General features: G+C 35.6%; 1 protein-coding gene across 2 annotated transcripts; it reads right to left on the bottom strand.

The window, feature by feature from the left end:
• Nucleotides 1-10,352: 10,352 nt before the first annotated feature.
• Nucleotides 10,353-23,680, bottom strand: LOC107078575 (protein phosphatase 1 regulatory subunit 36). 2 transcript variants are annotated; one of them, XM_015357057.2, is made up of 11 exons: nt 23,551-23,680; nt 20,814-20,878; nt 18,914-19,000; nt 17,939-18,090; nt 17,770-17,833; nt 16,666-16,764; nt 16,221-16,361; nt 14,864-14,906; nt 12,821-13,017; nt 11,410-11,604; nt 10,353-11,105 (listed from the first exon to the last, which is right to left on the bottom strand). In XM_015357057.2, the coding sequence occupies exons 1-11, from the start codon at nt 23,650-23,652 to the stop codon at nt 10,871-10,873; spliced, it is 1,380 nt and encodes a 459-aa protein (XP_015212543.2). In that variant the 5' UTR covers nt 23,653-23,680; the 3' UTR covers nt 10,353-10,870. The 2 variants fall into 2 exon arrangements, with proteins under 2 accessions (XP_015212543.2, XP_015212544.2); XM_015357058.2 differs by lacking the exon at nt 23,551-23,680 and adding an exon at nt 22,260-22,630.
• Between the last annotated feature and the right edge of the window lie 151 nt (nt 23,681-23,831).

Genomic DNA, 23,831 nt, shown 5'->3' with positions numbered 1-23,831 from the left:
GACCCGTCGTCAGTAAACGCACATAGGTTAGGGTTTGGAAGGAACAACGGTTTTAACTTTTAAAACCGAACCAAAAAAATCCATAAGCATAAACATCAGACGAATTACTAGGCAACTATGCATTAAGTTTGTACTTTTAAGTTATTTTCCCATTTCAAGACAGCAATAAACGTAAATATTAAGTGAGTAAATTAGTAGTCCCAGTTCTCATGTTTTCATCCTATTCTAACACCAAAGTTGTAAAAGACAGTCTGGGGAATTGAGGGGTAACTGGCTGGCATTTTCGAACAGGTCAGTTGAAGATAACTCCACATGTACATGTGGAATTTCTATCAAGGCAGGCCTGTGATGCCCTGAATGTCAGTGGCAGGGGGTGTGATGGGACTCCCAGCAGGTAGTACTGTATGTGAGGGAGTTGTAACACCTCACTCCTGTCTAACAAGATTTCACTTGGATGGTGCCCCAGATCATTCAGTGTTCAAAGCAAAGGTGCAAAGTGGAGTCAAAGCATCATATCTCTGATGTACTGTACCTTCTAGCCCACAGGTAGAAAGCTGATATAGCCTATGATAACAAGGAAATAAGTGTATCTAACATCACTTTTAGCATGTCGAACAGCCTGTCGCGTGTGTGCTGCCGACTCTTAGGTTAGATCAGATTGGAAAAGAAAGAACTGGAGGAAGGGATCTGAGGAGCAGTGGAAGTGGGCATCTGTTAATCTGTGCTGTGTTCCAGTCACCTCCCTCATTGAAAATGAGAAGCTGGGCAACGGAAGGGACATGTATTCAGATTTGAATTGGGTGATAAGTAATAAGGGAATGGGGAGGAATCACGTGTTTGGAACATGTCCATAATGAATTCTGGTCCCACAAACCTGATGTGTAAACAGCAACAATAGGAACTGGGCATACACAGGAAGTGAATACTGAAAAACATATGTTTTTATGTATTTTTTCATGTATGCCCTTAAATAATAGCATTGTTGGCATTTTGAGTATAAAATGCCATAATGTTTAGAATATATACCTCTATTTCTTGACTGAATCGTTTATAGACCAGTTCTGATACATCATTATACCAGTGTGTATTCTTCCTTAAAGCTGCTTTTCAAGATATTCATACCAATTGCTCGCCTTAGTTCTTGAATATTTGGCAGGGGATCCCTGAATGAAATGAATTGAATGTCTTTAATTTTTTCTTTTTTAACAGAAAAAATATGCATGATCAGTTACTGTGTATTTGGTTAAGTAAGTAATATTAACAGATATACTGTATTACATCCTAGAGGAGGTTTTTATTATTGTAATATTTATTTAATGAAGTACCATGACTTCATTGTCAGGCTTAATAATGTATAATTCCTAGAAATATAAACAATAGCTACTGTCTATCAAATACAGATCCAGATTAAGTAATAGTATTCCAAACAGTCCAATCCAATATATTATATTGCATGGAAACTGTGCAGTTCATTTCACCCAAAACTGCAGTGGTCTTTGTAGACATGGTGCATTAGTAAAATATACAGTAAACCTGTCCAAGGTAAGCACTGTTTTCAATTTAATTAATCCTTTTTTCAATTTTTTAAAATATATTATTCAGTGTTGTTCACATACTTTTTTACTCATGGTACTGTACCACGTTTATGTAATTTATTGAATGCTTGTTACCATGCTTTTAAAACAAGACAGATGTTTTTGAAGATGCTGAATTACTCTTTTTTTCAAGTTAAGAATGAACATTTCCACTTTTAAAACTTTAATTGTATGTTTATAGTTTTTTTTCTTACATTTATGTCTCAAAAGTATTTTGTTAATCTATCCTGTACATATGTACAAAGCGAAAACACTGAACATCCCTGATGCTAGTGATGCCGAAAAAACATCATTCATGTAGTTTTTGTTATAAAAACAATTAATCTCATACTCTTTTGTTATTTATTCAAACATATGATGTTCAGAAGGTAATCTCATTTAAAAAATACAAATTAATATAGCCTAAAGTTTCTCAATACCTGTGAGAAATAATGACCAATAATTTTATACGCCATTCTTTGTAGCATTATTTTCCAAAGGCTGGTCACCCTAACATTCTTTTTGGTCTCTGATGCTAAGTTCCTTGATTTTCCTCCCAAGCTAATTTGGCTTTCAGACAATGGCTAGAGCTCCACTACACAGTCAAATGGCACTTTCCAACTAATGCCTCACAGATTGCTTTCTTGTTATTCTTTGTACTCTCCTCTGTCACCTCCCTCCATCTGTCTGGCCAGCTGCTTGAAAAGCAAGGGGTAAAAAGATGCACGTCCCGGTTTTATGCAAGTCTCTCTGTTGTTGTTCCATTCTAAACAGGAGCCAGAAACAATAATAGTTGCCTATTAGCTAGAAATATTCTTCAAATGATTTTGTTGTAATTATGCCATAAGTATTGCTGCATATTCCTAACTGGATTAACCTACTTGTCACTTAACTTATTGATTGGCTATCACCAGTGTTAATTTACTGCATAGTTAATTCTCCATTTATTTGCTCAAACACTGTATCAGTATTATATGTTCTCAAAATTCACATGGACAAAATGTATTTATCTGTTCTCAAGTAAAACTGTTCACAGCAAGAAGCACACAGGGCATAAGAAGCAAAAGTAACATAATCAAGCTTTTAATTAAGTGGAGCTTTGGGGAGTTTCCCTAATCTCTTAGGGAGCATAGCTAGCATGATTTAAAGTCACTTCAGAAAATCCAGGACAATCTGACAGCCCTTTACTCTGCATGTAAAATGTGATACTTAAGGTACCAAAATGGCACATTATTAAAAAAAAATCCAGACTCTTATCTTAAGTAAGAATTAGTATTCATGCATGAGACTAAGTAAATGACATAAGCAGACATTTTCTAACACATGGAAGTATTAATCTGGGCTCTATGTAGTCCCTTACATTATACATTGCTTATTCTCATGTTTCTTTCTTTTTCTTACCACTAAAGATTCCAATTTAGGAAAAAGGGTGAAATCTGTATACATTTTGATCAAAGAAATACCTTAGGTTTAGCATGGTAGTGTAATCAACAAATATCTTGGAAAAATTACGTCGGAGGTGAAGCAGTTTATTTTATTGCGTTGAAATGCATTTATTTCTGAAAACTGGCACCAAACAGTTTTTTTCTTGCTGCTAAATGCTGTTCACAGTCATCGGCTTTGGTCCTTGCACACAATTAGCTTCAAAGAGCAATCTGTAATAAATATTATCCAGTAGAAAGAGACTTTTTCAAAAAGATACGTAATATTTTGGAATTAAATAAACACAGATTTTGCCCTGCAATTATTTTTACGTGGATCATGATGTAAATATGAATTTCAATATTCACTTTCTTTATGTACTCAATTAGTATTGCTCTTTATACCTTCCACAAATACTGTTTTCTGGGACAGCTACCAGATTAATTACTGCCACATTTTCAACCTTTAATTCTTCCCTATTCGCCCTTAATACCTATTTAAATCTGACTGCATGGCCTTTAACATTGACCAGTTTCACGGAGTGTCTGGATTAGCACACAGAATACAATAACAGATGCCCGTTACCACTGCTGGTTAAATCCCTTCTTCCAGTTTCAGTCTTTTTTCCAATCTGATCTAACCTAAGAACCGGCAACAGGCGAGCTCCAGTCTGTTCAGCACGCTAAGCAACTCCTTCAACCTCCCAGATAAGGTGGCCAATTAGGGTGAGAGCGAAGTCTCTACTCCTTGTCTCCCCATTCCTTTTCTACCTCGTGCCTTGATTCTAGTCCATTTTCTACATCCCAGACAAATTTCTGTATCAAGCAATAATAAGAATCTGGCAAGAAAGCCAGATTTCCTCATACATGGTCTGCAATTCCATCTCTTGCAGGGATGTCATGCAGCTGGGGTTCAGTAAACCATAAACAGTAAACCCAGCTTCACTCATCTTCTGCCTCCTCTTCTCTTTCTAACTTGTGCCTACCAGGCTTTACATTTGCTAGAGTCTGAGGAAGGCACAGTTTTCTTTTCATTTCACACCATCCTGCTTTCCTTGTTTGGGCTGACATCCTGCTGTGTCTTTTATGAGTGATCGAGCTGCCAGAACAAGCCCATAAAAAATACATATTGTATATGTTAGCAGAAAGGTGAAGGGGCCCAAGTGGGAAAGTGAATTTCTGTTGTGTGGGGATTATTTGATATGGAGAGGACATGCCTTTTTTTGTTGTTTTGCTTCTTGTTGCCAAGAACCTTAATAAATTTTTCAAAACACAGATCGCTTGTGAGCAGACCAAACCTCAGTGTTGACCCGTTCAGGTAAAAGTGTGTCACAGGCAACTTGTGTGTGTAAAAATCATAATCCCTGTTACATTTTGAAGCTTATTTCTCAGTTGCACAACATTTGTAAAAGGTCACTAATGTGAATATGGCAGTGTTCCCTGTGGTTATGACTTTTTATTTCTTTTGTCATCTTCGCCATTTCTTTCTCCACTGACACTGCCACAGATATTGACTTTACTTATAAGAGGCTAGTTATACTTATAGGTAATTCAGTAATTCATTGACAGGATATTGAACTGGTACGGCTGCATTATTTCAGTTTCACTGTTGTATACAAAGTTCTGGAGAATAAGCCTATTTCATTCTGACAGAAAAAAAAGTATGAATAACAGCTATAACATGGTGATAAAATGGGGTTGAAACGTATTAATTTTTCAAAGATTGAAAAATCAATACATTTGAAATATTTTGCTTTTAGATTTTTTCCAAAAAAGGAATGCGACAGAACCAAGTCAGTTAGTTATTAAAAATGCCACAGACCGATGTTTTAGTACACATTCTTTGTGAACACTTTTTTATTTAAAAAATAGCAAACCAAATTCAGAATAAGGAACACCATTTGCTTTAGCATACAAAACCCCCACTTATTCCACACCCCTCCATCAGATTGCCTCCTTCAAATCACCAGCCTAAGGAACCCAAAAGGGAAATCATACAAACGTGGAAGAAACACAGTGCAGCAAAGCCCTCATTAGTAGCAGTAGTCAATGTGTCTCCACTGCCCCTGCTTCTGGCAACACCAAGCTGGGCAGCAGAAATCTGGATCTAAATGATATTAAGAAAGGTTGTGTTTCAGTTATGCTAGATAAAGGATTGTGGAGGCTCTCAGCTAAACATCAACATGTTTTTAGCTGTGGTCAAGCTAGTCAACAAGATCCACTTCGTCAGTTGTGAAAGACCAAGACTGGAGACACCATTTGACGAGAGTACCAGATACAAACAAGAAATACCCTGAAGAAAAGACCTGCCTCCAAAATGTAGCCATATGTGGACACTCTCAAAGGTTGTTTAAGAAAGTACCTATAACACCCCATGGGCAGAGTGTAAAAATGTGACTAGGGACAAGTTTCATATGATACCATCTATGAGACAGCATGTACATTTATACTCTAAAAAATTGTGAATTTCTGAATGTTAGGAAGACAAACCTAAGTTATCCCAGACATTAAAATGCAAGAAATGTCATCTTCTACAGTATTCCAATAAACATTCCACATGATAACAGCTGTTAAGGATTTGTTCGCAGCCTCTAAAGTAACAGACGAAACCAATCACTTTTTTGCCCGTATAACCTAGCAGATCATGTATTGCATATGCGGACAATCTTCCCCTACAAGTGATCCCATAGGTACGCATTACAGAACAGGGGCATAAAATAAAATAAAATAAAATAAATAAATAAATTGAAAGCGCTGTTTGCAAAAACAGTATCTACCACTTGATCCATATGAAAATATTTTGTAAACCGTGCCTAATTATCAAAGATGGATTTTCAAGGTTTTTTTAATACTTCTTCATTCCAGAAAGTAAGTTATAGTTATTTCTGAAGTCCCACAAATATGTTTTTATTTAATCCATATGTTTTCAATATGGCAATGTGGCATAATTTGTAAACAAGTTTCTGACAAAACTACAGAATTCCAATGGGGACACATGATGCTGTCAAGTCTTGTACTGTACAACTACATAAATCATTCATACTTTTTTGTCTTCTGTTAGCATGAAAGCAGAGTGGGATAAACTGGTAGACAAGTTGAACACAGACCACAGGCATGATCTATTCAATTGGTAAATTGAATAGATCATAAATTGGTCAGATCAACAACATCCTTTGGCGGTAGTGGATGTTAATAAACTCTCACCTTTTCACACCTCTGGTCCACCTATTAGAGATCATTTAACACCAGACCTTGGCTAAGCAGTAGTCTTCACATGCCCAGAGTTCAAAGAGCGAGTTCAGAGAAACCTTCCTAGGGTATTTACTGCCTTGGCATACTAAGCTACCCACATAATACTTTACTGCACACTGATTATATCTGGTCAGACTTGTGAATGTTTTTAATTTGACATTGTAGTCATGAATGACTTGTTTTCCTGGTTAGACTGAATTATAAATGTTCTTTAAACAGTACTTTCTCTGTTTAAAAAGATCATAAAATCATAAGAATGGACACAGATGACACAGCTGTCTTGCTCATCTGGCTTCTAGTAGCTAACTGACCTGAGGATCTCATCTTTTTTTTTAAATAAGCAAGAGCATTGGCTTCAATAAATGGAATTTGAACAAAAGTAGACTACTTTCCCTTTATGCCTGTTCTTGCAAATCAACTCTGGAATTCTTTGAGAACATCACCTGTGCGACACATAAATAAAATTAATTTTACAATTGCATTTTGAACATTTTTTGTTTGTCAATGATTATGTAATTGCTGTTCAATTACTGTCAAGTCCTGAATTGATATTTAATGCAACAAAACATAATGAAAAGCCAACAGTGTTATAAGAATGATTGTAAAAAAGATGCAGCTTTGAAGCTTTAATTTGTGTATTATAGAAATCAATTTATGACTTTTTTAACATTACATGAAATGATTTTAAAAAATCTTTATTACGCTAAGGTCCCATGATACATTCTACCGGAAAAGCAATGTACCAAAGAGCATTGTGTCAATCTTGACACTTCACCCTCCCTTAATGCCTGTTCTTTTCGAGCAATCCAAAATTCTGTGGAAAATTGCACTGTGGTCTTTGTATGTCAGTTGAAACCAGAGGAATATACGTGTAATACTACTGGTGGGAAAACTGAGACCAAGTCATATCAGCTTCTTTGCTGAGGCATGTTCAGAAAAGCATGACTATTTATTAATCATATATTTTTAAATGTCCTTTTCTTTGCTTCTGAAATACAGTCATTTCCGTATCGAATTACAGAAAAGAGCTTTCTAACAGCTAACTGCTGGTGTTTTTTCCATAGTCACATTTTGTTCTACAAAAAAAAAGTGTTTGGATCGATTTATACAGATAACGCAATTCTCAGACTCAATTCTGTTGCAATTTTTCAAAGGTTAATGCTGTCCATCAAACCTTGAACTCGTACAGGGAAAGTCAGGTTACAATATCTGGGGTGGATATAGTGCATTACATGTCCAGAATACTTTAACACACCATGATTCCATTGAATATCAATTATAATTCTACTTAAATATATTCTGTTTTAATAAAACCATCACTTAATATGAAACTAAGGTCTTTAATTTTGCCTCTGCTGTTCAGAAGTTTTACAATCATTTTGGCTTTTGTTAGTGAGAGTGGTACCAGATGTAGTATTAATAGACATGAAGTGTTGTAATGTTACATTACATATGTTACATACTGTATTATAGTATTACAGTAATGTTGTCAGTTATGCTTTATGTAAATATTTATACATGTATTGTTTAATACATTAAATAATACATTAATTTTCCTTAATTGATACAGAAGAGAGTTAATATCCAAGAAGGACAAAATGAAAGTATTTATTAATTGATTCCTTATCTTATTAAGGCAGGAAAACATAAAGACTTTTTATATCCCAAATATTTTCCCTAACAGTATAATGATGATAGCAAATTGGCAATGAATGCTGTTAATTCATTAAGAAAATGTGTTCCACATGTCCATTTGATACAGTGTATTAATGAACAGCTAAACAATCGTGGGTACAAGTATTTGCATGGATGCAACTTATATGATCTTGTTTCATGTAACTATTTTGAAATTCCTTTTTGGCTAAATTTGTCATACTGTACTTCTGTTCAACATTGCAATAATGCATCAGGCTTCAGCCAAAAAGAAAACAGGAAGAAGCTCACTTGTATGGCTTTTAAAAAAAAAACTATGAAAATTAAAACAATACTATATTAGCAATAGATTAGCTTCCTGTTATCTTTCTTCTTGTACAAAATAATATAATTCCTCAGTATAATATATTCCTGTACAGTCACAATACTATTATTTTATATTATTTTGGTACCAATATTAAATGAATATTGTTATTTACAACCAATTTCATTTAACATATTTAGTGTAATTATTTCACTTGGAAGCATGACTTTACTATCAGAGATATAGCTATTTGGATTCACAGCATAAATCTATATCTATTCTATTAACACACAAATCTTGCCAGGAAGGTAAATACTTTATAGAGCACCATTGTATTATTAAATGAGATGATACACAAAATATCTCAACTTTACTTAGAATACAGATGTGTAATTTAGAGCACAGATCTCTGAGTCATTTATTAATTTTGTTAATAAATCTTAAAAATAAATTTACATTGTGAAATTATTTTACATTTCTTATCAGAAAAACAGCTTGACACTGGAAAGTGATTCTAACTAGTTGGATTATAATGCCTCCCAGTGGTTGAAAACAATACTAGGTTTTATTTTAGTTTTAATGTTCACAGCTAAAAACACACCCAACAGGAAGAGAAAAATAAATTATTCAGTTACTTAATTGAGAGTTTATATGCTGTATAACACCTTGGTAACAGAGAAACATTTAGGGTATGTATTAGTTTACCTAATACATAAACGTATACACACGTTATTGATTAAATATTTAGGATATGCATTATTTTGTAATTAGTGAAAATAACAAGTATTTAGGTGGCTTTAAGCATGAGCTGCCCAAATTGTTAAAGGTCTAGTATGGTACTTATAAAGTAGTTTTAAACATGGTGCCAAGTTAAAATATTAAGTTAAAACTAGGCTGTACTGTCCATTTTTTACAGAAATGTACGACATGATAATGTCTCCAAATTAGCACAATCTATTACAAGTCCATTGATCACCTTTGGTAAGTGCAAAATGGAAGTAATCCAGAGCAAACTTACTCAAAATACTTTGATATAAAACTTCAGTTTTGGGTAAAGTACTACCAGTCATTACCCATCCTTAAAGCCCTTGTCAATCCTTCAGGATTAAAAGGCCTTTATGTGTCCAAGGTATTATTATTTTTATCATTGTCTTTTAACCTATATCCTAAATAGATATAACCTAAATAGAACTGAATTAGGCTAGCCTGACTCTTACTGTCTCTCAGCTGACCCTCTGGTAAACACTGGAGGGTGAATTTAAGATAGGTACAGTATCTTATTAAATCGAGTATAAAAATAAATGACTTGGCTGGAATCTGTTATGAATCTGATAATAGAGTTAAAAAAAGAAGACTGTGTGATTTCTTTGCAACCTTGGAATAAAGTCATCACCAATGGAGGAAGTACCTCACTACTGACATCATATTGAGATCTTATAACAAATTAATACAGGGGTCCAGCTATGCAATCCCAAGGTGTTTGTCCCTTCTGAAGAATTATGGATAGCAGAGGCTACTCTGTGTCATTTTCTATATGAACAGCAAGCAGGAAAGGGACCCAAAAAGGTCAGTGACTACTTTCCCTTTCAGAGAATCAAGGTTACAAAAGACAACCCACATTACCTTTCAATACAGAATGCAGTCATCACAACTAATGAGTAAAAAACTCAATACGTTATTAGCATTATGAGCCACAGAAGCCACAGAAAACATCTGAAAGTTTCCCAAGGAGGGGAATATGGAGTTACATTCAGGTGGTACAATATGACAAACATGCACAGTGAGGACCATAAAGATGTCCCCTGAGGGAGTTCACACTGTGTAGGAATTTTCCTTAAGGGGTCTTGCTGGAGAGACATGCAAAGTCTCGTAAGGACGCCAAATGGTATCTGTACTCTAGTGTGCCATGTGCTTATACTGGTGTTTTGTCTCCAAGGGAATCACATGTCTCCTCCCCCATTGGTGATCACTGCATTCCATATTGAAAGGAAAGAGTTGTTCTAACTGCTGTGTTAAAATCCAGAAAAACAGGGAATAGAAAACACAAGAGTGAACTGGAAAAATGAAAAGAATGCAAACAAAAGCACCAGATCCCATTGTTTGGGCAGGGCGAGTTAACTATGTTAAGAAAATGAAGCAAAAAATAAATGTAATTATGCTGGTGAATGCCTTTATTGAAATTATATAAATAAAATAAATATATCTGTGGGGGATTAAATGGGCATTTGCTGAAAATTCCACTTCAAAAAAAAAAATTACTGAGTAAAGCAATGCAAGTGCTGAAGCACTGCCTCCATCCCCTGTTAATCATGCAGAAAGAAGGCTCATGTGTGTTGTCCTCATCTCTCCAATGTTGATAAGAGGATTGTAGCAGTGAGCCAAGTAGATTAACAGCTCCTGATTTCAAAATTGAAGAGTATAAAAAAGCTTGGAGGTTTTCCAAATGTAGATATAAAAATCCAAATATTAACTTTTCAGGGATATCTAACCTTTTTATACATTTAATACATAAAATGGAGTCTCTATAAAATAAAAATGGAAATATCTTAAGAACATAAACAAAATATAGAAAACAAAAATGGTAAATAAAAAGATATTTGCATAAAGCATATTTCAAGGAGGTGAGAATTAAAGACCCTCAAAGAAATGTTGTTTGGGTTTACTGGTTATTCAGTATCAGAGTAGACTCCCACTGTTGTTGCCCTAGAGATGACAGTATTTGCTCTGCTCGGCCCAGCATATTTCCCTCCTCCTGAGGATAAAGGACCCTTAGATCTGAATGAAGCTTTGCTGTTTCTGGCATGGTCTTCATCATCCTCTTCCTCTTCTTCCTGTTCAGCCCCCAGGGGCACCAGAGTGTGACGGCTAAACTGGCTCAGAGGTTGTCCAATTATTCCCAAGCTTTGGAGAAAGGAAAAAAAAGATCAAATCAGGTGGCTTTTTTGCAACAAATGTCAGCCTCACAGTGTTAACTATAATGTGTAAACTATAATAGATGTTTCTTTCACTACACTACTTTTGATTCAATTACAACTAACAAATCTAATAAGAAAAGTCAAATCATCAGAAAAAGACCTAGAAAAAAATATCTGTGTAAGCAAACTAAATCAATTAAGTCATTGATAACTCAAATGGAAGGAGAAGATGACACTGCAGCCCCTGGGTACTGGTAATTGTCAATTCATGGCATTGAAGATGTTGTTACTTTGAAGACAGAGCAGCTGGAAGTTCCTCCATCAGAGACTTTGTGCCACAGGGGTCAGTGGAGCAGTCCTGCTCTAGGCAACCTGTCTTAAATAGGTGCTGGGATTTTTCCTTTGGGGATGGCAGCAGCGATGTAATCACTGGAGAGCGCTGCTTTACGATGCTCTTGATAGCTGGTCTTTTCGACTTCATCTTCCTGCAAAATACATAGTTTTATCATTTACAAAGAAGGGGGGCGGGGAACAAATATCTTAATATCATGCTGTTAAAAGGAGAACAATTAATAATAGTATCTGATTTAGTCTATACGAGTATCATCAGCATAGCAGTAAAACCCAGGTAGAATGTAAAGTAACTATCAAAAAGTAAAGGTCCTAGCACAGAAGCCCATAGAGTACCCACATTCCCAAAACTCAAACTTTCAAGTGTTACAAATTAGCTCCTGGTAGCCAAACAGAATCCAAACCAATGTAGGAAATTAGGATTGATCGCTGGATACTTTTTCACATCACCAAGATGTCAGAGACTATTAAAAGCTGCACATAAGTTTAGAAGATAGTGGTCAAGAATCAGAAGATATCTGTAAATTAATATTTAAAAGTAGCTGTTTCAACTACATTTCAGAATATTTGTGAGAAAGAGCAAATTGAAAATTTGACTGTTTTTTGGTGCTTTTGGCTTCAGGGCAGTTTCTTTGAGTTCAGAGGTGAGAGCTGTAGATCTGAAGCCTACACCATAAGACCAGATTTCAGAGACTGAATTGATGAGGTCAGCAACTAGTTATTAATAACATGCATTATGCTGTGGAAAAATAGCAATGCCTATGTTACAATATTCAATGAAGGGAAGGAAAATGCAGAATTCTTAGTTGGTTCAAGCTTCTTATTCATAGTAGAGAAAAGATTTCTAGGATTACTGTGGCCCTTGTCAATAAGAGTGGAACAGAAGGAGAATCTGGCAGCCTTAAGGACATCCCTCTAGGCCTGTTGATGTTGTTCATAAGTTGGCTGTGAACAGTCAGTCCCATCTCCCTCCACAAGTACTTAACACCTTCATAGAATTGCATTTGTGTACCAGGGAGAAAGATGAGAAAAAGTAACTAGCTGAGTTTTTAATGGAATTTTCGGTAACTTGATTATTTTAGCTGTATAAATCTATTTTGTTTAGTTTGTTATTGGAAAGGAGCAATGGAACCTTCTCTACCAAACTAATTATACAAATATAGAATATAATACAGTGATGGATTTTATTGAAAAAACAATTACTTTTGCAGGTACTAAACAAAATACTACACCTTTATTCCATATGTATCACACTCTGCAACAGAATGTAGCAGTCTAATAAGCTTTTTTTTATTTTGGAATCATTAAAGTGTAGAACTTTTTATTCTTAAAACCTTTGGGGGAATTTACCTTCTTTCACGGGTGGATCCTATTTTTTCATTCAGAGTGGTGTCCGATCTTGCATCCTCATTATTATCCTCCGTCTTCCTGACAGCATGATTAAAGGTGTCTGAACGGAGGAGCCTGCCTACTTCCTCCTGGATCCCTTTAAGGTCTTTGCGTCTGAATGTCACCCACGCTACGTATGTGGAGAAGCTATAAAGACACTTGTTAAAATATTTAAAAGCATTGTAAATTCATACTACAGGATTTCTATACTGATCCCTACATTTGACAAGCTTACCACCTTTATTTATTAATTCTTCATTTATATTCTTGTAAATTGTCATTTGTGTAAATATTTTTTTTCCATTCAATGCAAAGTGATTTGATATGTAAACTTTTAAAATATAAAGTTTTAAAGGAGTGATATAAAATATTTTATTGTATTAAATGATAATTAATGAATGTATATATAACTATAACTATAAGAAAAACAAAATGTGTGCAATCTCAAAAGTGGGGTGACATACGATGTTGAGACCCTCAGCTAATAGAAATTCACTCTTTTTCATTCTGTTCTGCATCTTCACTAATGTTGTTGGTCTATGGTTGGTCTATGTCACCTCTAGAAAAAATGATGCACTGCAGTGAAGTGCTGGACAGGGAAAAATCATATTTCCGACCAAACAAAAATTGTGTATCTAGAAAAGTGTGTAAAATCTAATGTACAGACCCAGAGCTAATAAAAAATCATCTTGGTTTATTCTGCTGTGTGCTATTGCTAATGCTTCTTGTGTTTTTGGATCACTTCTGCAATAATAATGCTGCTTAATTGTGACTGTGTAATGCAGTGCTGAACAGGAAAAAATCTAATTTCTGAGCAAACCAAAATTGTGTCTCCAAAAGTGGGTGAGAAGTGATATAGAGACCCTCATCTAATACAAAATCACTTTGGTTTAGACAGTCTTTGCCAGTTTTTCTGGTGTGTTTGTACAAACCCCTGTACATCTGCACTCTCCAATATAAAAAAAAATATTATTCTTATTTCTTAAATCAGATCAGATTTGATTATTATGTCTTTTAAAATACTCATACAGCAATCTACTGCTGCTCTATATATCTAGATTATTATCTTTTAGATACATATAAAATATGCTGCACAGCACAGGGAGGAGGAAACAATTATTAATTTTACTGCATGGAAACCTGTAAAGTCCATGGCTGATAGCTACCCCCTCCTCCAGGGTAAATAATTAAACATATGTATCTTATACATCTCTGTATTTTCAGATTCTCAAGAGAGAAGAATTTTCAATTTAAACATTTTTGAGGAAATATTACTCTCTCAAACTTCCAGTAGTGCTTTGGGATTTTGGAAGATGAGGTAGCACGTCACATTCCAGAAAAAAAAGCCTAAGCACTGACTTGCAAAGACAGAATTAAGTACTGGTGTTTTTTTTATTTCCATTTTCTGCATCAATGAAAAGAAAGCATCAATGATTCTATCATTGAGCCAAATGTCTGGATCCTGAAGTATATTTATATCATTCAAAAGTATCCACACTATAGATTACAGTCTCTGTCACATTTCGACCACGTTTGGAGATGCACAAATTTTGGTTTTGTCAAAAATGTAACTTTAACATGTCCAGTATTTTTTTCTGTGGCATGTTTAATATAGACTTTTAGTTTGAAAGGTAATGTAAATAGGAAGCCAGTTCCCTTTGCTAAATGTTGCCATTTTCACACTAATTAATTTACTTGTGAGTCTTAAAAGGGATACAAAGCTAAAGTCAGCCAAAAGTTCAATTAAAGAAATGTATGCTGCCAATTGGCACAATTATACCTTTGGATATAAAAAAAATACAGGAAAATGAAATATATATTTTAGCTGTTGATACTATTAAATGTCTGCTTTTAAATATGATTAAGAAATAAAGTACAGTTAAACAAAAAAAGCTGTTTTTTCTAAACTCAACATTAAGGTTTGCTAATCCTGATGAAGACTTTTCATCATTTTAATGAAAATGCACGTTTACTTTTTTTAAATGAAAAAGTAAATTTAATTACCTCAAATAACTGTCGGTCTTTGTAAGTGGCTGAAACCCTGCTCCTGGCAAATGTACAAACAACAAAGCAGAGTGGACTATTATGATTAATTTTCTTTCCTGGATAATAACAAATCTGGACTTAAATGGAAAGTGCTGACGTATTTTATACTTCAGAGTAAACGTTTCCCTTAAATACCGGAAGATAACTTTAAGCATGGAATTTTGGGAAATGGAATGAATGGAAATGGAAGTGACAATGTGCTATGGGTATTGAAAAAAGTAAAACACTTTTTAACCATTTAATCCTTTGATGTAGTATTTACCAACCTAGAGGCTGAAGCATATTCCGTTTTCTGTCTTAGACATGCAGAGAAAATGTGACCACCTGATGGAATGCTAACCCATAGCAGAATTACAGTAGCCACAGCCTAGTGGTCTGGAACAAGTGGAGTAAGGTGCCTGCTCTTCCTTGCCCCAGTATTATTGTTAACATTAAGAGAAGGCGTTTTACAGATTACATAATGCAGGGCGGAGCAATGGCACTGTGGCTAAGAATGTGCACCTGTGGCTGGAAGGGTGCTGGTTCAAATCCCGTGGCTGAGGAGTCCTACACCATTGGGCCCCTGAGCAAGGCCCTTAACTCCAACCGCTCCAGGGGTACAGTATAAATGGCTGACCCCAGGCTTCTCTGCCTGCCTGTGTGTCTCATGGAGAGCAAGTTGGGGTATGTGAAAGGACAAATTTGTAATGCAAGAAATTGTATATGACTTATAAAGTGATATAATAAGTTAATTATTTTTTTTAAATGAGGAAATAATGGAAAGTCAGTGTGTATGCAATGTATTTTTTTTCCCAAGTATGAAAAATACAAGCTCAAAGATGCAAAATACTCTGCATGGCTATCAGTGCTGCAAATAAATTGCAAACGATTGAAATGGCACCAAATACTGTATGCTGTGCCTGGGTTTAGCCTTACTACACCTATCCAACTTTTCCTAATTGAGAATTTAATTAATCATTCTCCACGTTGTGCACTGACCTACTAGCACAGCATAGCTGCTGCACAGTATCTTTGAGGTTACTTTACTTCAGTGCAGAATGAGATGAATCTACTGAGATGAATCTACCCTTGCTCATGTGACTCTTTGGGAAAAGTGTGCCAAAATTCACAATATGTATAATATGTACTGTATTAGTTCTAATATAGCACACACCAAGTAGGCAATTTATGGCTTCTGTCATGAGTTATTACACACGGTTTAACCATCCTGTTATAACATTCAAAACAAAAAGTCACTGGCATTCTTGTTTCATCATGTATTCTTTAGAAAAACAACCACTAAATTATTCAGCAGTGACAGTGGTTGTTTACTGACCTTCCACAATCCATATGGTGCTGTTGAGACATCCCAAGTCCAAGAACCAGAACAGAGTATGCGCAAGCAAGCTGTTTTTTTGCAAGTTCAACTTTTATATGTGCCTCTTCCATGTTTTTTCTTTCTGTTAAACTTGGTTCCCTAAGTTTGAAAAACAAAGAGAATGGTATTTTTTTAATCTCTTTGTTACTATTTTCCCTTGTCACTCCCAGTACCCAATTTAATAGAAACTGAAAACTTAAAACTAAAAAGGACACTCAGTATCACCTATGGTAATCACTGTAAAGAAGATTACAATTTTTTCTTAACAGACATATTTTCCAATAAAAAGGAGACTTATTTAGATCAACATAAATATAGTAAATCGCTACAGTATATACAACAGTTTTAACACTGGTTAAAATATAACCCCTGCTTACCATACAGAGAAATAAAACATACTTACGCCATTAAAGGTTGGGGTTTTTTTTCCAATGCCTGTTTCTCAAAATAACAAGATAGATACAGCAGCAGGGCTGAGAGAAAGTCATTTACCTGCTGACACCTATGGAGAAAAATACATTTCTTGAGAATAGCTATCTTCTTTATTTTATTATAAGATATTGTCAAACAAATGTCAGCAAACAATTAAGAATTTGTTCATGTAACATAAAATGTTTATTTATTGCAGCTTAGTGTTAAAGCATTACATTTGAAAACCGACTAGGAACATGAATGTACAGTACAGTAAGTCTGGAAGCAGCTCTGAATTCATGTACTGTACATGTGTCCACAGGGGTCAGTCTGAAACCATTATTTTGCCTAGTATAATTTTGTATTGGTGCAGAGTTTGTGCTGGAGTTGTCTTGTGACAAGTGTTATTAGTAAGAAAGTTCACAGTCCATGAACTAATCACTCAGGGTTGGATTCACTCATGCAGGAAAATGCAACATAAACTTGTTTTTGCTTTACTTTTTCTACAACCATCTTGTGCTATAAATCACACTAGTATACTGTATATACTAAGTACTAAATGTATTATGTACTATTTTTTACTGATCTGTCAAACACATCTAATCTAATTTTAGTGAGGTTAAGATCAGCTAACTGCTGTGTTATCAGTAACATATGTTTGATTATGGGTCTTAACACATAGCCATGTGTGTATTTAGAACAGAAATATATTATGGGAGAATTAAGAGCACAATAACATACAATAATACTATTATTCCATAGTGTGACAAAAAGTCTGGAGTATGTGTAAGCATGATAGCCAGCAAAGAGGGAGATGGGCCAAATGGCCTCCTCGTTTGTAATTCATCTTATGTTGTAATATGTAATTTGATCAGAAAAGACTGCCATAACACCTTGACAACAAAACCAACTTTTCCTCTCTACCATTTGGTAGGATTCACAATTGTGGTTCATGGATCAGGTGGATTCACAATTGTGACTACCAAACTTAAAGTAAAAAAAAAATACTTTGACACTTGAACACAAACTGAAAAAGGCCTAAAAGCTGAGATGTTCTGAGAGCTGCCTAGATAAATGCAGAACAGACTTAACATACCTCATTAGAGACATAAAACACAGAGGTATTGGCTCATTTTCCTGCAGCAAGGAAAATGCCACATCTGCAAGACAAACACACAAATGCGAATGTGATAATTATACACGAAGAGCATGTGTAAAAGAACTAGACAGTGTGTTTAATTGATGAACCCATGCCATGAACCTACTCTTTACATCTTCAATGGTTACATGATCATGTGGTCCATGCTTCAGTGAAGGTTTACAGGTGCCTAATTGTGCTTTCCCATTGTATTTTTTATCCACAGCTGTGCGAACACCAGTAGGGCCTCTTGTGGGAATAGGTGAAGGTGGCAGTAACCTGTTGAAAGAGTAATTTCTATTGAATCATGGTTTAGAAGGATACAATAAAAGAGGACATTTTCATTGGTTTGCCACAGCAGTGACAAAGGGCGATACATTGAGCTTGGCAGAGGTAAACTGGAATAAAGGCTTCCTTTCTGTAATCAGAAGCAACTTTCATGCTTCTGTTTTCTAACTGATTTATTCAACTCAGGGTCGTGGTGGAGCCAGAGCCTGTCTTAGCAACCATAATGAATATGGCAGGATACACCCAGGATGATATACCAATCTATCGCAGGGCACACACCAGGCCCAGTTCTCCCAGAAGCTACAGTAATTAGCCTACCAGTATGTCTTTGGATTGTGGATTATTAAGGTAACTCAAATTTTTTTTACTTCTTCTAAGTTATCCTGATGCTAAGTATTTTCTTGGGATCTCGTTTGGACTAGATTAAGCAAGGTTGTTTTTTTTTATAGACCAGCAGGTTTTAAAGGGTTCTTTAAATTGCTGGTATCATACAATCTGAGATGAAGAATTAAGAAATTGGTCTAGTGACAAACATTAGGTGGCTCAGGTAACTTAGGAAAACCTGAAGTCTCTATTCTCTAGAACCTCACTGCGACTCAATAAACAAATATCATTTCCTGTGTTTCCCCATAAAATTATTTAATATTTTGGTAAAATAAGACAAAGTAACTTCAGAAATCATGACAATATATTTCACAAATGAAGCAAAACCTAAATAGAAACAACTTTCCTCATTCATATCAACCATTACCATAATTTAACCATAACCATATGAACCATAATTTGAGGTTCTGTGTCAAATTAGTGAGCATACCTCTCAACACGCTTGTTAGCTTGTTCTTGGAAGTGAATAGATTTGTTCTTCTTCCTTTTATCTTTAGTTTCTATGGTTGAATTGAAACTGAAAAAAAATATATACAGATATATCACTGGAGCAAATAGATAATGCAGACAAATATAATCCTAAATCAGATAGTACATGTTTGTGCTATCTAATGCTAATTTAGATAATACAATCCAGGACCACTTCTGACTGTGGTCTATGAAACCAGTCTTAGGACTAACAGCAGACACTAATAATAATAATGACATGGGCTCTTGATGATAAGATGATAAAGAAGCTTCCCACAAAGACATTCAATATAAGAATAAGAAATAAATGCAAAGATAGTACATTATTTAATCAACATGTTGTTTAAATACAGTTTCAGCCTGATATATTTGCTCCATTCTAAGGGATTTCAAAGCACTTAAGGTTTTAGCCACTACATCCAGCACTGAAGTACAGCATGGCTGAAGTGTGATATCCATGATGAACCAGCAGTCCCACTAAAATTTCATGTAAACGATTTAAGGAATCACTTCACCAGTTGAAGGAGGGACATTAGGTAAGCCATATTGTAAAAAACCACATTAGAATATAGCCGGAACAGTGGGGTTAACACCTCTGTTCTACCAAAAAGTGCCATGGGTTCTTTAAAGAAAATCAGAGCAGTATTCCTAGTTACCTCCTGCTGCTGGAAGAGGTGTTAGTGGGGCCAGCAGGGGGTGCTCACCCTGCAGTCCATGTGGGTCCTAATGCCCCAGTATAGTGACGGGGACACTATACTGTAAACAGGCGCCGTCCTTCGGATGAGATGTAAAACCAAGGTCCTGACTCTCTGTGGTCATTAAAAATCCCAGGGCGCTTCTCGAAAAGACTAGGGGTGTAACCCCGGTGTCCTGGCCAAATTTCCAATTGGCCCTTACCAATCATGGCCTCCTAATAATCCCCCTCTATGAATTGGCTACATAACTCTGCTCTCCTCCCCACTGATAGCTGATGTGTGGTGAGCGTTCTGGCGCACTATGGCTGCCGTCGCATCATCCAGGTAGATGCTGCACATTGGTGGTGGTGGAGGGGAGTCCCCATTACCTGTAAAGCGCTTTGAGTGGAGTGTCCAGAAAAGCACTATATAAGTGTAAGCAATTATTATTATTATTATTATTATTATTATTATTATCATCATTACCATAATGGGGCATCAGTTTAGGTATTCTGGTCTAGAGGGAAGAGTGCCACCTAGTGTTTCAAAGATTTAGCAACAACTTAGTTTTCCTTGAAGGTTTCATATCCTATTAATGACCAGACTCAACAGCTTCTGAGATCTGACAAATTTAGGATAAATAATGCTTCTAAACAAGTATAATGGATTGAAAATTACAGCATCATACACTTTAAAAGTTTTATAACCGTATTTCTTCCTACATGTTAAACCGTTACAATAATTAAACTTTGCAATATTACATATATGATTTATTTATGAAAACGCTTTATAGTTGGTTTTTGAATTTTGGGATTGAACAATTTAGAATCAGGCTCCAATCAAGCATTTACAGAAATGCTACGTATATTATGATGCATTGCTGGGCAGGGCTTTTGTGTGTGTAAGAATGAGTGTTGGGATGCATGGCAGGACTCTTCCTCTTGCCACATTTTGTTTTATATAATCAAATAAATAGAGCACTATTGTGTCCTTGTTCAGTCTGTCATTATTCACATTATTGGGAATATGATATACACAAGATAACTGATTTATCAGAGGCAATAACAAGCAAAAACCTTTGAACACAAACATTACATTTAGTAGTATATGTCCAGAATTATAATAGGCTAATTTCATACTAGGGACATTTAACCTAATCTTATTAAAGCACTTTTTAATTTTATTAACCTGAATAATTCAAGTGTTTGCAGTTCATCATTCCAGTGCCAGCGTCCAGGTGTAGATATGCTAACCTGTTGGAAAAAATGGTAGGGTAAGTAAGTGAATATCAGTGTGCACCATTTCTGACGTTTAAGGATAATAAGAAAAATGAGAAAAAAAAAGAACAACACTCTACATGTGAGTAATGTAATTCAGTATTTTAGAAATATTGATGGACATTTCAATGGAAAGGAGAAATTAGCAATCTGTCAACCATATACTGTAGTGTCAGTATACAGCATATATGGAGTTAAAGTGCGCTACATGCAAGGCAGAAATTAACAATCACTGGTCTGTTGGACTGTAGCTTGTTCCTGGCACAGAATCTCTAGACATGCCTACTGTTGCACTCTCACATGGATTGGTCAAGGCTAGACCACAGAAATGTACTGTATCTGGGTCCAGTGACTGTACACACACAGTAGAATTGTAATGTATTGACGTTCCTGGAAACTTTGCATTGTATGGGTGAAGTCAACTGGAGCATCAATCATTCAGAAAAATACTGTTTTCTCTGGATAGGCTTAGACTTAGACCGTAAGAAATCCATCTAACAGATTCTTGATTTTCCAGGCTGATTGCATTAAATTCCATCCAGCAACCTTAATAATACTCCATATAGCCTGGCCAGTTATCAGGCATAAATCCCAATCAGCCTGTGTGTGTTGTGTTCAGCCAATCCCTGTGAATGAATTCCAGTAATCTGTTTCCCAGGAGAACCTCTTACCAGAGGTTATCCTGCAGTTTATCTGCCAGGAATTGGTTGCAGTCCTGCAGACAGGCACAGAGGACAGCAGCATCCACACAGTGGATTAGCAGCATATTGCTGGAACTTTAAAAGTTAGTCTAAAGTGTAGACTAACTGATGACCAGTTTTACCCATTTGTTTTTTCATATTGTAAAAATATTTCACATTTTATACGTCACAATTTTATATTGTGAAATGCTGACTATATAGACTTGCTTTCTCTGCTCACGAAGCATATTCTGACTAGAGTTTTCTTTTGCAATACGAAACAAAACTATATTTTATCCATATATGCAGTGCAGAGCAATAAAATCAGCCGACTGCAGAGTGATTGAGTCACGTAACAAAATGCGACATACAGTACAAAATCCAATTCTGTTTATTTTAAGTACGACTTTTCATGAGTGTTTAGGTCAACGTAATGTTTCTACTCACTGTTTTAACGTCTGGCGACAGAGTAAACTAGGTATCATGAAACCCTGCATTTTCATGCACCTTTCGTTATTCCTATCCTAAAGCAAAAACCAGCGGATCGACGGAGGATCAATTTCAGTTATGTGCTTCTTCGTCTCCATCATACGTATGATTAATTATGTTAAATTATTAGTAATGACAACAATTGAGTAAGTCACGGAGTATTTCACGTTTTGATAAGAAATAATTACCGTTTCCTTAGTTTTTGCCATGGCACAAGAGAGTCGGCATCTCACAAACTATGGCTCCTAGTCTGTGTACAATGAAGCCGGATAGTATCTAGGCAACAGCGTGCAAAACTGTTTTACTGCGTGTGCAAATACGGTCGTTGTGAAAAGGGAACAAACACCTATTAATTTAAAAACAGTTATTTCACCTCCGTAGGGTAATAAGTAACAGTACAAAACATGCACAAAAAATAATTATCCGCTATGGTAGGAATCGCAGTGGTGCTCAAAATAACGTAGTTTGAATTCATTACACATTAAATTTCATTATATTTTCAGTTTATCTTAATTCTCGTTTTTACTCAGATCAAATTTAAGTTTAATAGTCTTCGAAAGGTAGTAAGAACGCTTGTTATGTTCTGGATTTATTAAAATCTGACCATGCACATTAAGCAGCACAGTAGCACAAATAGTTCTTGACAAATTAAACGGTCATTTTAAAGAATAAGTATTTAAAAATGTGATAAAGGTTATTTCTGCAATGCAACTGATGCACTCGTGCGGACAAAACATTATCTGCAATGAACAACCTAATGTTTTGAAAACCACATTAAATTGTTCATCTTTTAATAAAAAGTGAAACAAACAAATGCAACAAATAAAAGCAAATGAAGTGCCGAATAATCTGCGATCGTGATTATGCTAAAATGATTGCAGGCAAATAAAAACGAAACTTGGAAATGCACTACCAGTCCAAAATGTTAAATAATGCATCATAATATATGCATGTATTACCACTAATTACAGAAAAGTTATGCTGTTGTATGTTACATTACAATGTAACAGATGAATACATTGGAGACGTACAGTACAGTGCCTATTCAAAAACAACAGAAATTATGCTTCATTTGAATAGTGATGGTTACCTGGTGGCTGCTGGCTTAATTGAAGTTGCTTGGACAATAAATGTTTTTTTTTTTTGCAGCAAACAGCCGAGAATCCAAGAAACCATCTGTGTTTCTGTGATAGCCCACATCCTAGATGGCAGGCGGTCACCAGAACAGCCTAGGGCCATCACACATATCTGATCCATCTGTGTAATCGTTTTCAAAGGACGATAGCTAATGCATGAGATATTCCGTCAGCAGAGTGACTTTAGCATAAAAATGATCTGTGAACTTGGAAGCCATACAAAGGTAAAGTCCAAAGCCGTGGGATGAAATCGCTGTCTCCCTGCGGCTAAGAAACCCCAGGTTAAGCAGATTGTGGTGGAATGTTTTATTCACTGATGAATGGCACGTTACCCATGACAGACCTCATAGAAGACAGCATGTTGGGAGACACATTCTGGTGAGTTATGCTGTCCAACTTGACTGGTCAATTTTGCTGCCACTGAACAGGATGAAAGGATAAACATCAAACTGTAGTCCCCAGGTGTCAGTGCTGCCAAGATTGTGTTAATATTGAGGGACAATATACATGATACCAACAGTGAAACATTTTAATAAGTGAGTAATATTCAGTAATATGCAGTGAGTAAGACTTCATATTCTGGACAGTTGTTGTGAAAATGTAAAGATCACAGGTACCTTCCGA

Source organism: Lepisosteus oculatus, chromosome 10, assembly GCF_040954835.1.
Source record: "Lepisosteus oculatus isolate fLepOcu1 chromosome 10, fLepOcu1.hap2, whole genome shotgun sequence".
Taxonomy (NCBI): Eukaryota; Metazoa; Chordata; class Actinopteri; order Semionotiformes; family Lepisosteidae; genus Lepisosteus; species Lepisosteus oculatus.
This window is presented reverse-complemented; position numbering and strand designations above follow the sequence as displayed.

Bases quoted from the DNA above. Each gene is read 5' to 3' on its own strand.
- LOC107078575 (XM_015357057.2), bottom strand. From the start codon at position 23,652: ATGTTTATCCTTTCATCCTGTTCAGTGGCAGCAAAATTGACCAGTCAA. The intron at 16,765-17,769 runs GTATGTTAAGTC...TTTTCTCCATAG, and splicing joins TGTTTTATGTCTCTAATGAG to GTGTCAGCAGGTAAATGACT. The intron at 13,018-14,863 runs GTAATTAAATTT...TATTTTAACAAG, and splicing joins AAGACCGACAGTTATTTGAG to TGTCTTTATAGCTTCTCCAC.